General features: G+C 34.1%; 2 protein-coding genes across 2 annotated transcripts in view; both read right to left on the reverse strand.

Moving 5' to 3' along the window:
• The window catches only part of LOC147837707 (uncharacterized), an 838,558-nt gene that overhangs the window by 121,290 nt on the left and 703,754 nt on the right, over window positions 1–13,514 (reverse strand). The window lies entirely within an intron of this gene.
• phlda2 (pleckstrin homology-like domain, family A, member 2) lies at window positions 4,286–5,568 on the reverse strand. The gene is given in 2 exon segments (NM_001020596.2): window positions 4,286–4,621; window positions 4,993–5,568. A coding segment is annotated over 1 exon segment (411 nt). The 5' UTR covers window positions 5,426–5,568; the 3' UTR covers window positions 4,286–4,621; window positions 4,993–5,014.

Genomic DNA, 13,514 nt, shown 5'->3' on the forward strand with positions numbered 1-13,514 from the left:
ATAAAATTTAATTTACTAAATTAAATGCTTAATTAAAAACTGTCTATTAATTGTACTTAATGAAATGTTTATTTGACCTAAATAATGCGAGCAATAAAGTACACAAGGCCAAACTGTACATGTAATTATATAATTGGCATACTGTAATTATATTCACATTATATATCACAGCTTTATGCCTGTAACTGTGTAATTACATTTTCTAAATTATATATGCCTAGTTCAGGTGTAGTTTAACCTCTTCTGTAAGCGTTGTATTTCTATTACAAAGAAAAGTAGCAAAAATGTTACATATAACAATACACGCAGACGATAAGTTCATCCAAAAATGACAATTGCCTCATTATTTACTCACAGAATTGTTTCGAAACTTTCATATTAAGAAGAATGTTAGAAAAAAGCAGCAATTGACATCCACAGTAGGAACAAAAAAATACTATGGAAGTCAACGGCTGTTTTCTTTTTGCAACATTCTTCAGTATTTTTTGCAACACAGACTCATTGTGAAAACGTACCCCAGTATACATTTCTGGAGAGCACAAATTATGCAGCCAGAGCTTTAAAACGAAAATAAACACTTGTGGGTGCAGTGCTACAAGCTGACTGCTTACCTTCTTGTGGACGACTTTTCCATTGTTACCAGTTTGTCCAGTGGCTCACCATGTACATCGGAGGACTTGAGTTGGCCATGATGACGGGTTCGAGTCGATGAAGAACAGTTCCAGAAAGCAGGTAAAACAAAAACAAAAAATAAATCAGTAAATAAGCAGGGTGAGAAAGTGGTAAGATCTGAAAATGTAGTAAAAATCAGGGCTTTTTCTTGTTCTGGATTACTTTTGAAAACACTGTTGGTTGGGTTTACGGAAGGGGTTGGTTTTAGGGAAGAGGGTGGGCGGGTTAATCGGTGCTTTATAAAAAACTGTCGATTGGGTTAAGGAAGGGGGTGAATGGGGTGAACGGTCGCTCAGTCAGTCAGTTGGTCGACATCGGCCTCTGGTGGATTTATGCAACAACAGCAGGTGCGAACGGCACTCGCAAGAGAAATTTGGAACCTGAAAAAGCTTCACGGCAGTGTCTGGTGGATTCGCAAAAAAACATACCTCCTGGGACGTATTTCACGATCTCCAAAAATGTAGATAGGGATACGTATAAATAATGGGTTGACTTCTTCCTTTGTTCAAAGAAACACAATCAGGTTTGGAAGTGGAGGATAAGTAAATTCTGACAAAATTAATTTTTTTGAGTAAACTATGCCTTTAAATACACTTTAAAAAACATGTTAGGGTTTTGTATTGGGACAACATGAAGGAATTAATTTAATTAATTCAATATTTACAAATTTAGGTGCATTGAACTTAAAACAATTAAGTTGTTCCTCTAAAAAAGTAATTTTGGGATCATTTTAAATAAGTAGTTATAACAAACAGCAAAAGTCATTTTTGAGTGTACAAAAAAAGTTAAACATCTGCTTCATAACTTGTTATTAGAACCAAAAAGAGTGTACAATATAAATATAAAATCACACAATATATCAGGCAATGCTGTTTTCATTCTGACTCTTTGTTTCTGGATTGACTCATAAACAATAAAACTCAATAAGACGATAGGGAAGTTTAAATAGCTATGACATATGGAAGGTTTATGGTACCCACAAGTTATAAATGTCTCCATCCAGATATCCGGACACATCCAGACCTCCAGGTCCCATGAAGCGAAAACAGAGTGAAACTGAGACACCGAGTCTGTCAGGACCCCATAGCTGAGGGGGCAAATTAGCGAGACATATTTTCTTGGCTGGATGTTGCTCCTTAGATCAGCGTGTCCCTTTGATCCATATAGAAGCTGGATATAACTTCAAAGCCGAGCGACCAATAATCTGTAAAGCTGCGTAATACCATCGACAGCTTCAGCTTTCTCACTTATACTCTATAGACAAATGCATATGGAGAAGAGACTTCTGGGTTGTTTTAATTACACTGTAAAAAATGCAGGGTTCCACACAATTCATTCATGTTGTCCCAACAAAAATTAACTTAACACTTAAAGTTAACTTAAATTAACCTAACACTTTTAACAAATGTATGTGCATTGAACATAAAAAATTTAAGTTGTCCCAATGAAATCTCAAGAATTGTGTTGTTTCAGCTCATTTTGTTTAAGCAGTTTGAACAAGTAAAAAAATATATTTTTTTCTGGAATGTAGAACCTGCATTGTTGGGTTATTTTGACCACTGGATGCATTGTCTCAAAAAATAAAAACAAAAATTGTATAAAAAGTATGTTTAAATTACATTTTGTGATTAGCAAGTATGAAAATTTAACAACACTAAAAAAAATGATGAATGTAAAATTGTTGCAAACAGTTTATTGTGTTAAATTTAAACAAACAAATTAAATTTAGTAATGTTCAACTTGTGTTTGTTTAAAATTAGCCAAAATAAATTGTTTAAAACCACTTAACTTAAAAAAAACCTTCCCACACTGTACAAAATAATATTCGTTTTCATATTTTGTTATTTACAGTTATGAATAGCATTATGTGACGTTGATCTTGTCTCTATTGAGTTTTAATGTTGAAAATTCAACTGCAGTTTAACAAAGTGACATTTATTGACGTTTTAGTACACTGTAAGTCCGACAAATAATAACTAGACTTCTAGTTGATTGTTTGGAAAAGTGGAAGAAAATATATTTTTCTGGTAAATCATCTATTGAACTGCATCCCAATCATCATGAATACTGCAGACGACCTATTGGAATCTACGTGGATCCAAGATTCTTACAGAAATCAATCAAGTTTGGTGAAAGAAAAATCATGGTTTGGGGTTAAATTCAGTAAGTGGCGTGCGAGAGATCTGCAGATTAAATGGTCAACAAGTAGTATCAAAAGTCAACAGAGGTATCAAAACGTTTATGCTGCCCATTACATTACAAATCACAGGAGAGGGCAAATGAATTAACAGGATAGCGCTTCTTCTTATACTTTAGCCTCCACATCAAAGTTCCTGAAAGCAAAGAAGGTCAAGGTACTCTAGGAATGGCCAGCCCAGTCACCAGACTTAAACATTATTGAGCACGTCTAGGGTAAAATGAAGGAGGCATTAAAGATGAATCCAAAGAATCTTAATGAACTCTGATGACCAACTAGAAGTCAAGTTCATAATAATATATTACATATATTATTTGTTGTTCCTTAAAACTTTGATAGGCGACAAGACTTTTGTCAAGTAGTGTATATTCAAATAAGTCAAATTAAATTATTTAGTTAAATTAAATAAAAGTACTGGCAGTTTATTACAAGGCTTTCATATTGAAACACTGATACAGACAATACATCACTTCAAACTCAACAAAACAAAAACGTCAACAAAAGTCACTTCTTCAAAGTGTTTGACATCAAAAAGTTCTTCAAGAAAAAGCAAAATCCCAGAGTGCAATTCAATAACATAAATAAACGAATCCCTAAATTCAGAAATCGGATTTATTATGGATACAGTGTAGGTTGTCCACACAAGTCTTGCTTACTGATTATACGTTAAGGATGTGACATTTATGTGTTTATAATGACAAGGTTTCAATGCTGACACACTTTTATAACGCAATAATGAGCGGTTTCCTGTAATCGCATGACTTATTGGAGTTCTGCTTGATAAGCTTGCGGCGTTCAATTGTTCTTTGGGTGGATCACACATTTTATAATCTTATCTACACCTACACCTGTTCATAAGGGCGAATGTAAAGATTATAGCCTCAATAAAGTATCTAAAGGACCTGGCGATATCTCCAAATTGTGTTTAATTTCAAATTTTTTAATGTGTAGCATTTTCTGTGGGTGTGACGCACAAAGCAGGCATATAGTTATGCTATACAACAGGTCCATTGAGTTCTTATCTGACGCACAATGACACCACATTTCTGAATGAACAAGTCACTTCCACTACAAGGGACTTTCCAACATCCTCAAGAAATGCAATAACTGAAGACGATCAAAGCCACAAAATATGACTGTAATGACAATAAAAATAATGTCAAAATTTCTAAACAATTAAAAATTTGAATTTGATAAAGTACCCTTTATAAAACTATTGTACAAAACCACATTACAGTGGGAAAACACTCTGAAATGTTATAATAAATTTGTAACAGTGTATAATAGGATCCCATCAGTTAGTATTAGAATATTTTGTAAGTTATTTTACTGTTAAAATGTTTATTTTAAAATAAATATATATTATTTATGAAAACTATTCAATCACTATTCATAAATAAAAGTCCAAATACCAACTGAGTTTTATGCAAATTTATTTAAATAAATACATACATCATGAAATAACTTAATACAACATTGGTATGTGCAGCATTCATTTGTAAAAAATAAATAGAGAAATTTACATGTACATATATCCATCGCCATTTTTCGAGGCGGTTAAGAAAGTTCTTGGATTCAGTCTTTTTTTTTTTTTTTTTTTTGATGGTTTTGCTCGTTGAAATCTTTGCAGGTTTATTCCGAAGACCTTCACATGTAGACCAGCTCGACTTTAGTCCTTATTCGGAGCACATGGGCTCCTTTCAGACTTGCCGACATGCTTCGGTCCAAGCTTCAAGATTCAGTTCGCCATATCTGTGAATAAATCAAAAAGGAGAATAAATAATTTAGCTTAATCTTTTCATAACATTTTATTATAACAAAACCCCCCTCAATTCAATTGCTAGCTCATATTTAGATCAATTAATGTTCAGATGTAAACTACACAACTACTATACCTAGCTATTATTTTTTAAATAAACAGCCACACTTCATTTCCATATAGCTTGAGACAGTGTTGGGAAAAAGGTAATATCTTACAATTATAAAAAAAAAAGGAAGCAAATGTAACTGTTACTTTTTAATTAAAGTATTTTTAATGAAAGTATTTATGCTATTTTTAAGGTTTAAAAATGTAATATTACTTTTATACCCAACACCAGCTACACAATAACCTAATTTCTCACCATGTATGGCTTGGATTGGATCTCAAGGAGCTCTAGCCATGCATCTCTCCTGCTGTCCCAGAGAAGTGTTCTCCGATTCCTTTTGCGTTTTAAAGCCCTGAATGGCCTTTCTGTTTTGGAAGTTAACCAGAGCTATTGCGATCACGGCATTCCAGCAGTTCTTCTCGTCCGAGCACCTAAAGTCAATCTCCTTATTGTCTGTGGTCACAATTGTGAAGTAGACGAACTTCCCAGTGTGCTCCACACAATCCACCTTCTTAATGGACTGCAGCTTGAGCTCTTTGCTCTTGTTCTTCTTCTGCTGGTCGGTGTAGATGTTCAGGCTGTCCGTGGTAAGGACGCAGGTCTTCCTCTTCCAGAATTGGAGGAGATTGTCGCTCCTTTTCTCCAGCTCTCCCTCCTTTAGGATGTGGGAAATATCAGAGCCCGTCATTTTGCCGACGTTTCGGGCTATCGCTGGGCTGTGGATGAAAAGACAAGAATACGAATGTCCGAGAGCTTCGTATAATCTCTGTTGAAGTCGGCGACCGACGCTGTGCTTCTTCATGCGTGCGTAAATTCCAGTCAGATGTGAACAGGTTGCGGTAGAAACCGGCGCCGTTTTATACAGACATCCGTGCGCCCGTCCCACCTGACGTCATACCAACTGTTGCTTGAGCATGAATGGAAGCGGGTGGGCGGAATACTGGCACAGAGAAAAAGTTCAGGCCTCTAAAACATGTCAGGACGTATAATTTCATACAGTTAAAACGACAAATAATATAATATAATATAATATAATATAATATAATATAATATAATATAATATAATATAATATAATATAATATAATATAATATAATATAATATAATATAGATAATTATATTATAATCAAATAATAATATTTTTGTATTTGTTTAAATATTATAATATTTTAATAATTATTTTAAATACTATATTATTATTTGATATTATATTATTATTTCTATATTATATTATTTTTTAAAATAATTTATGTTATAGTTGGTTAAATGTATTTAAAAGCCATTCCTTACCACATGTAAATTTGGCAATTGCATATGCATTTTAAACAAAACAAAATAAATAAATAGACAAAAAGTTTTTTTTTTTTTTTATCTACATTATAGGCTACGATATTAAATCCTAAAATGATGGTGCGATCAACATCGTAATTTTGGACAAATAAAAAACAAATAAAATGAAGAGACAAAAATAAAGGCAAATTAAATAAATATGAATAAAAACTAGACAAATAAAAAATACATAAAATAAATAAAAAATAGACAAATAAACTAAATAAAAATAGACAAATAAACTAAATAAAAAATAGAAAAAACAAACGTAATAAAAATAAAAAATAGACAAATAAATTAAATAAAAATAAAAAGACAAACTAAATAAAAATAGACAAATAAACTTAATAAAAACAAAAAATAGAAAAATGAATTATATAAAAAAGACAAATAAACTAAATAAAAATAGACAAATAAACTAAATAAAAAATGAAAAATAGAGAAATAAACTAAATAAAAAATAAAATATAGACAAATAAAATAAACAATGAAATGAAATCACATTATTTAAAAGTGACAAAAAGTCTTAGTTATGGCCATTTTTGTAGTGATCATTAAAATTTGTAATTTGAATATTTAAAATTGTAATTCCCCTACTTATATTTTTGCTATTTAATTTCAGTTTTAGAATTATACAGTGTAGTTATAGTTGTCTCTACTCAGTTTCAGTTTTCCAATCATGAATTTTAATACAGAAGATTTGCTGATTGCACCTAAAAATATGGAGGCATATAATATCTGCATGGCTTGATATAACAGTGTGCGCATTATGACATTTTACAACTATTCCTCCAACAGGAATTGATGAGTTACTAATTAATGAATATGAAGTGTGACTCACTGTGATAATGTTATAGCCTATATTAAGTCATTTCCATCCCTACATTTAATCTTTGAAAACCACAAAACCAGAATGTGAACATGCTGTATTGGACTAAAAGTATTTAGAAAGTGCTATCAAATATGGCTTGATGAACTATCTTAGCCTTTCTTTCGTTTCCACTCCTCCATGTGGGCTGTATTATGGTTACAGGCAGGGTGTGTTTGTGTGTGGAGAACAGTCATGTCTGCTGGATGACTCACTGTAGCACAGTTAAATATTGAGGGAGGAGTTCTGCCTAACAAGGAGTGCTGGGATTTTGCTACTTCATTCTAGCTCTGGCCAGAGGTCACTACTGATATACAATAAAAAAAATAAAAAATCTAGAGGCTACAAGTAGCTCATAGCTTGCCAATTTAAGAGGAAATCTGAAAGTAATGGGTATGACACCAACATTTATGATTCTTAAATTAAAATTTCACAAAGCATTCCCACATGATTAAAATAATAATAATAATAATAATAATAACAACAACAACAACAACAAATATGTTGAAAAATGTAATTGATTCCAGGTGAAATGATTGCTCAGTGAAATTACTGAACCTACTGTACACACAGGAGGCTGAAAAAAATGAGGAAAAAGATGAAAACTAAAGTGGCTGTTCCAAGAAATCTGCCATGGAACATTCATTCATTCATTTTCCTTTGGGTTAGTCCCTTATTTACCAGGGGTCACAAACGCAACGGATGACCTTCCAGCCATAACCCAGTACTGGGAAACACCCATAAACACACTCATACACTACAGCCAATTTTGTTAACCCAATTCATTTATACCACGTCGTTGGACTGTGGGGGAAACCGGAACACCTGGAGGAAATCCATGCCAACACGGCGAGAACATGCAAACTCCACACAGAAATGCCATCTGGCCCAGCCAGAACTCCAATGACCCAACGACCTTCTTGCAGTGAGGCAACAGGGCTAACCACTAAGCCACCGTGCCACCCCTGCCATGGACCATAAACATAAAAAAAAAAAAAAAGATTTGCTGATTGTAGTAAAGTTCGTTGTTGTGTGGGAAGAAGAAGACAGGGTCGGCGATATCAGGTAAGCAATATACTTTATTAATTTTATGCACACCACTTGCAGGCTGTGTCTGTGTGTGTGTGTGCTCTCCCCTCTCCCGACTGCTCCTCCCGTTCTCCTTAAGAAGGGAGTCTCTCCGGCCCAATCACTAGAAAGACAGGTGTTATTTATCATTTCTGATTGACCTGCTGATTAGCCGCCGGGCTCCTAGCATGCTCTCCCCCCTTAAAGGGTGTTCGATCACGCTTACCTCTCCTCACTGATAATGTGTTATTTAAAAGGTATCACCTTAATTCACTTACCAAAAAAACACAAACATTTGCATATATTGCTATACCAGCCATGATTATTCTACCCTGTTAATTGCAACATTGTTTATATGCATACCATTGTTTCCAAGATCATTGTTTATATGCATTTGCTTACAAGAAGTGCACATTAGAAGCTGACAATAAACTGATCAGGGTTGGGGAAAGGTCCTTTAGAAAGTAATGCATTACAATATTGAGTTACTTAATTTTCACGGTCTGTGCCACGTTATTTAAATAGCAAATCCATTTGCGGCACTTTGTGGACTATTGGGTGTGCCGGTCTAAAATAGAATGAAATACGGTAGTTTACTGTTCTGTTCTGTTCTGCTCTCTCTCTCTCTCTCTCTCTCTCTCTCTCTCTCTCTCTCTCTCATATACTGTACACTCGCTAGTATCAGTTAATCCTTCATGGCATAGATTCAACAAGGTGCTGGAAATACTCCTTAGAGATTTTGGTCCTGATTGACATTGACATATTTTCTTTTTTTCTGACCATTCTCTGTAAACCCTAGAGATGGTTGTGCATAAAATCCCAGCAGATCAGTAGTTTCTGAAATACTCAGGCACCAACAACCATGCCACGTTCAAAGTCACTTAAACTCCCTTTCGTCCCCAATCTAATGCTCAGTTTGAACTGTAGCAGATCGTCTTGACCATGTCTACATGCCTAATTGTATTGAGTTTCAGCCATATGATTGGCTGACTAGAAATTTGCGTTAACAAGCAGTTGAATAGGTGTACCTAATAAAGTGGCCATCGAGTGTGTATGTATATGTATACATACGTATGTCTTTTAGAAATATATTTCGTTTATATTTTGTGTCAACCACAGCGGTCTTTTTATTTTACTGTACATTTTGGGATTTTGTTTTTTACAGTATAGCCCATTTACATCATAACAAATAAAAGGATGTTCCTCTGAACTTGTGGTTACATTTGCTTCCTGGTTTATTGTCTGGATCGTATACCAAAAAAGGCATTTTGTCTTTCAGAAGCCATTACGGTTGCCCGTGGGTGTATTTTGATTCCAGGCAGTGACCTCATTATCTGTGGGAAGTCATATCAAGGTTTTGGGACAGCAGTGGGATGGTGGTTGAAATCTGAGAAAGGAAGTTTAGACTGGTTTAGAATAAATATGTTTCAGCAAGTTGGATTCTTTAGGTAAATTCCAAACAAATTCTGAGAGAGGGACTGTATTTTTTTTGTGTGTGTGTGTGTGTCCCTTCATAAACTCCTGCTGAATTTTGTGGACTTTACACTGAATATGGTTTAATTAATCAAGTCTGTTTAAGTCTATCATAGCTGTCCTGTTTATGAATAACCAGAAAGATGTGATTCATAATGTAATCAGTTTCCACCTTCACAAAACAAAAGTTGCTCTACTTTTAAATACCAAGCTACTGTTGCATAAGTCAATGCATATGTCATGAAAAAAGAAGTTGATGAGTTATTTCTCTGTGAAAAGACTAAATATTTTTGATCCTAGTGGAAAAAAAAAAAATATATATATATATATATATATATATATATATATATATATATAAATTCATTTAGGTATATAAATAAATGTAAAAATAAAATATTTTTTTGGTTTAATGTGATATTTCATTGTGATATTTTATATATGTATTGTCACATTATTTCACAATTAAAAGTAAATCTGAGTATAAATAATTACATTTGTCATAATAAATTAATAGGGTGGGACGGTTGCTAAGTGGTAAGCATTGTTGCCTCACAACAAGAAGGTTGCTTGTTCGAATCCCATATGGGTCAGTTGGCGTTTCTGGGTGGAGTTTCATAAAATTAAATAAATTATTTATTATTTATAAATAATTTATAAAATATATAAATAACCAGTAATTTTCCAGAAAACTTGGTACATGTTAAAGGGACCATTGTTAAATAAGATGATTATGATGATGATGATTATTACTATTATTAATATTAATATTATTATTATTATTAGTAGTAGTAGTAGTAGTAGTAGTAGTAGTAGTAGTAGTAGTAGCTATTATAATTAAAATAATTATTAAAATATTATAACATTTAAACAAACACAAAAATATTATTATATTATATTATATTATATTATATTATATTATATTATATTATATTATATTATATTATATTATATTATATTATATTATATTATATTATATTCCTAGATTCTAGACTATGTCTTCTCAATTTGTTAGTGTTTGTTTATTTGCACGAGTTTTCTTAACTTACATTGCGTTTGAGGCCTCTCAGCCACCGTAGTTATGTGATTATTTATGACGAAACCAGTCTGCATTGAAAGGCCACAACAACACTGCAGCTGTTACCTGACAGATCTCACGCTGGATTCCTGGCCTGTCAAACCTCTATCTTCCACAAGAGCTCTCCTCCACCAATTGTTTGGGAGAACTATTTTTGGTACCTTGATCTCCAAGTTTGATCTCTCTCACACACACACAAAAAGCTTCAGCTCTTTCCTCGCACTCATAAATGCTTGCAGCCCAGCGATGAGTCCCCATAGTTATCTGAAGCATTGTTCAGATAAGCCAGGTCTGACGAAGCCAGAGCAAGTGCTTGCATATCGTGGGAAAAAGAACAAATGGCACAAACATCCAAGAGTGAGGCATGAGAAACTATTGTGAAACAATGCACAGGGATGAGAAGTGCTGACACATAAGAGTCAAAAAGCCAAGCGCCAGAACAAAGCCTGATACCTCTTAATATGAATCTAAATTTATGTACAACTTGTCATAAACAAGCCGTTGGCTGACTATACAATAATAATAATAGTAATAATAATAATAATAATAATAATAATAATAACTTAATTCCCCTTGTAAATATACATCATTTGCTGTCATTCAGACTTGCAACACATTACAAAAAAGGTTGGGACCCCAGGGAGCAAAGAGTTCTGGCCCAGATTTGGCATAAAGCTGGTTCAGCAGGCATTCATAGGGCAATGGCATACAGCATGTGGACCAAACATGGCCTGGTTTTGACCAATGTGGCACTGTCTTTAAAGCAGCACACAAGACTTGGGCCAGATGCCAAATCTAGCATGTTAAAAACTAATATGTGGGCCAGATATGTTTGACCTACTGTATCTTTGCCCACATTTAAAATACATTTTAATTATTTTTGAGTAAATAAATAAAAATTCTACCAATCAGGTCACTTCGAGAAAAAGCACGCCCATAGCACACCTAAACTGCAGTGCTTCATGGATTTATCAGTTTTCTTGCAGTCATGACACACCAACATATCTGGCCCAGTTCAGGCGCAGTTCAGGTTTATTAACTTGGCTGAGACTTGGCCCAAATGTGATCCAAGTTTGGCCTGCCAGACTTGGTCCAGTCATGTACTCATGTATTTTACAGCAGCAAGCTGATTTTATGGGCCAGACCTGGGCCAGAGAAATTTTGCTAAGTGGGACAGGAGCAGTTTAGGGCTGATAATCAGGTAAATTGGCTAAATAATGATGTGATTTGAAGCAGGTGATGTCAACAGGTGATTGTAATTATGATTTGGTCCAAAAGCAGCACCAAAAAAGATCTATTCCTTTAGGAGCAAAGATGGGACGAGGATCGTCAGTTTGACAACAAATATGTGAGAAAGTTATAAAAATGTTTAAAAACAATGTTCTTCAAAGAAAAAAATCCCCTTAGGCAGTACATAACATAATTTAAAGATTTAAAGAACCAGGAGGAAATTTAGTGCATAAAGGACAAGTGCGCAAGCCTAAACTGAACAGCCATGATATCTGATTCCTCAGAAGGCACTACATCAAGAATCATCATTTATCTATACGCGATATCACCACATGGGCTCAGGACTACCTTGGCAAACTTTTTTCAAGTACCACAATACTTAGTTACATCCACAAATGACAGTTTAAACTGTAATGTGTCAAAAGGAAGCCCTATGTTAACAGTGTCCAGAAGCGATGTTGACTTCTCCTGGCTCAAAGGCATCTGGGATGGACCATGACATAATGGAAACGTGTACTGTGGTCAGATGAATCAGTATTTCAGGCATTTTTTGAGAGAAATGGATGCTGTATGTTCTGAATCAAAAATGAAAATGATCATCCAGACTGATACCAATAACAAGTCCAAAAGACAGAGTCTTTTCAGAGCCGCTGTCGCCACTAGCTTGCATTGTTTGGGTTCTGTGGAGCTGCGCATCGATGGATTGCTCTTCAGTGTTTGGACTCTGAGTAGTGATTATTAAACCACACTGAACTGAGCTAAACTGAACTGAACTTAAACTTTGAAAAATCAACTACACTGTTTCATTTTACTATGATCTTTTATGTGAAGCTGCTTTGACACAATCTACATTGTAAAACCGCTATACAAATAAAGGTAAATAGAATTTAATTGTCACGGTATGGGGTTGTGTTAGTGCCCTTGGCAAAGGTAACTTGCACTTCCGTGATGGCACCATTAATGCTGAAAAGTACATTGAGATTTTAAAGCACAATACGCTGCCTTCCTTTTCAGGACCGCCTGTGCATATTGCAACAAGACAATGCAAAACCACATTCTGCAAACATTACATTGTCCTGGCTGAGAAGGAAGAGAATACAGGTACTTGACTGGCCTGCCTACAGTCCTGACCTGTCTTCAATAGAGAATGTGTGATGCATTGTGAAGCGCATAATGCAACAACGAAAACCCTGTACTGACTTGTTTGCAGGAGGAATGGGACAAAATGACACCTAAAACATTTCATCACTTAGTGTCTTCACTCCCTAAATGTCTTTTAAGTGTTTTGAAAAGGAATGGCAACATTACAAAGTGGAAATGCTTAACTGTTCCAACTCTTTTTTTAATTGTGTTGCAAGAACTAAAATTGTAATATGTTTTTTAAAAAAATCATAAAGAACATATTAAATAATGTTTGTTGTATTGTCTGCAATGATATACAAGTCAAAGGGAACTTAGAAATCACAACTTTCTTTTATATTTTCCGTTTTCATACTGTCCCAACTTTTTCTGATTTAGAATCCCACAGTCATCAATGATGATTCAAGTTTTGCCTGGAGATTTTAAAAACATTCTTGAAGTGCTTATGTTGATGTATTTTTAATTAATCTTATTTAATTTAAATTCCTTTTTGAATGTTTGTTTGTTGAAGTATTTTAACTGTTGTATGCATTGCATTATTGTGGCATGAGCAGTTCAACAGGAAAACATTCTTTTGTATGTACTTGAAGGTGTT

Source organism: Danio rerio, chromosome 25, assembly GCF_052040795.2.
Source record: "Danio rerio strain M-AB ecotype USA chromosome 25, GRCz13ab, whole genome shotgun sequence".
Taxonomy (NCBI): Eukaryota; Metazoa; Chordata; class Actinopteri; order Cypriniformes; family Danionidae; genus Danio; species Danio rerio.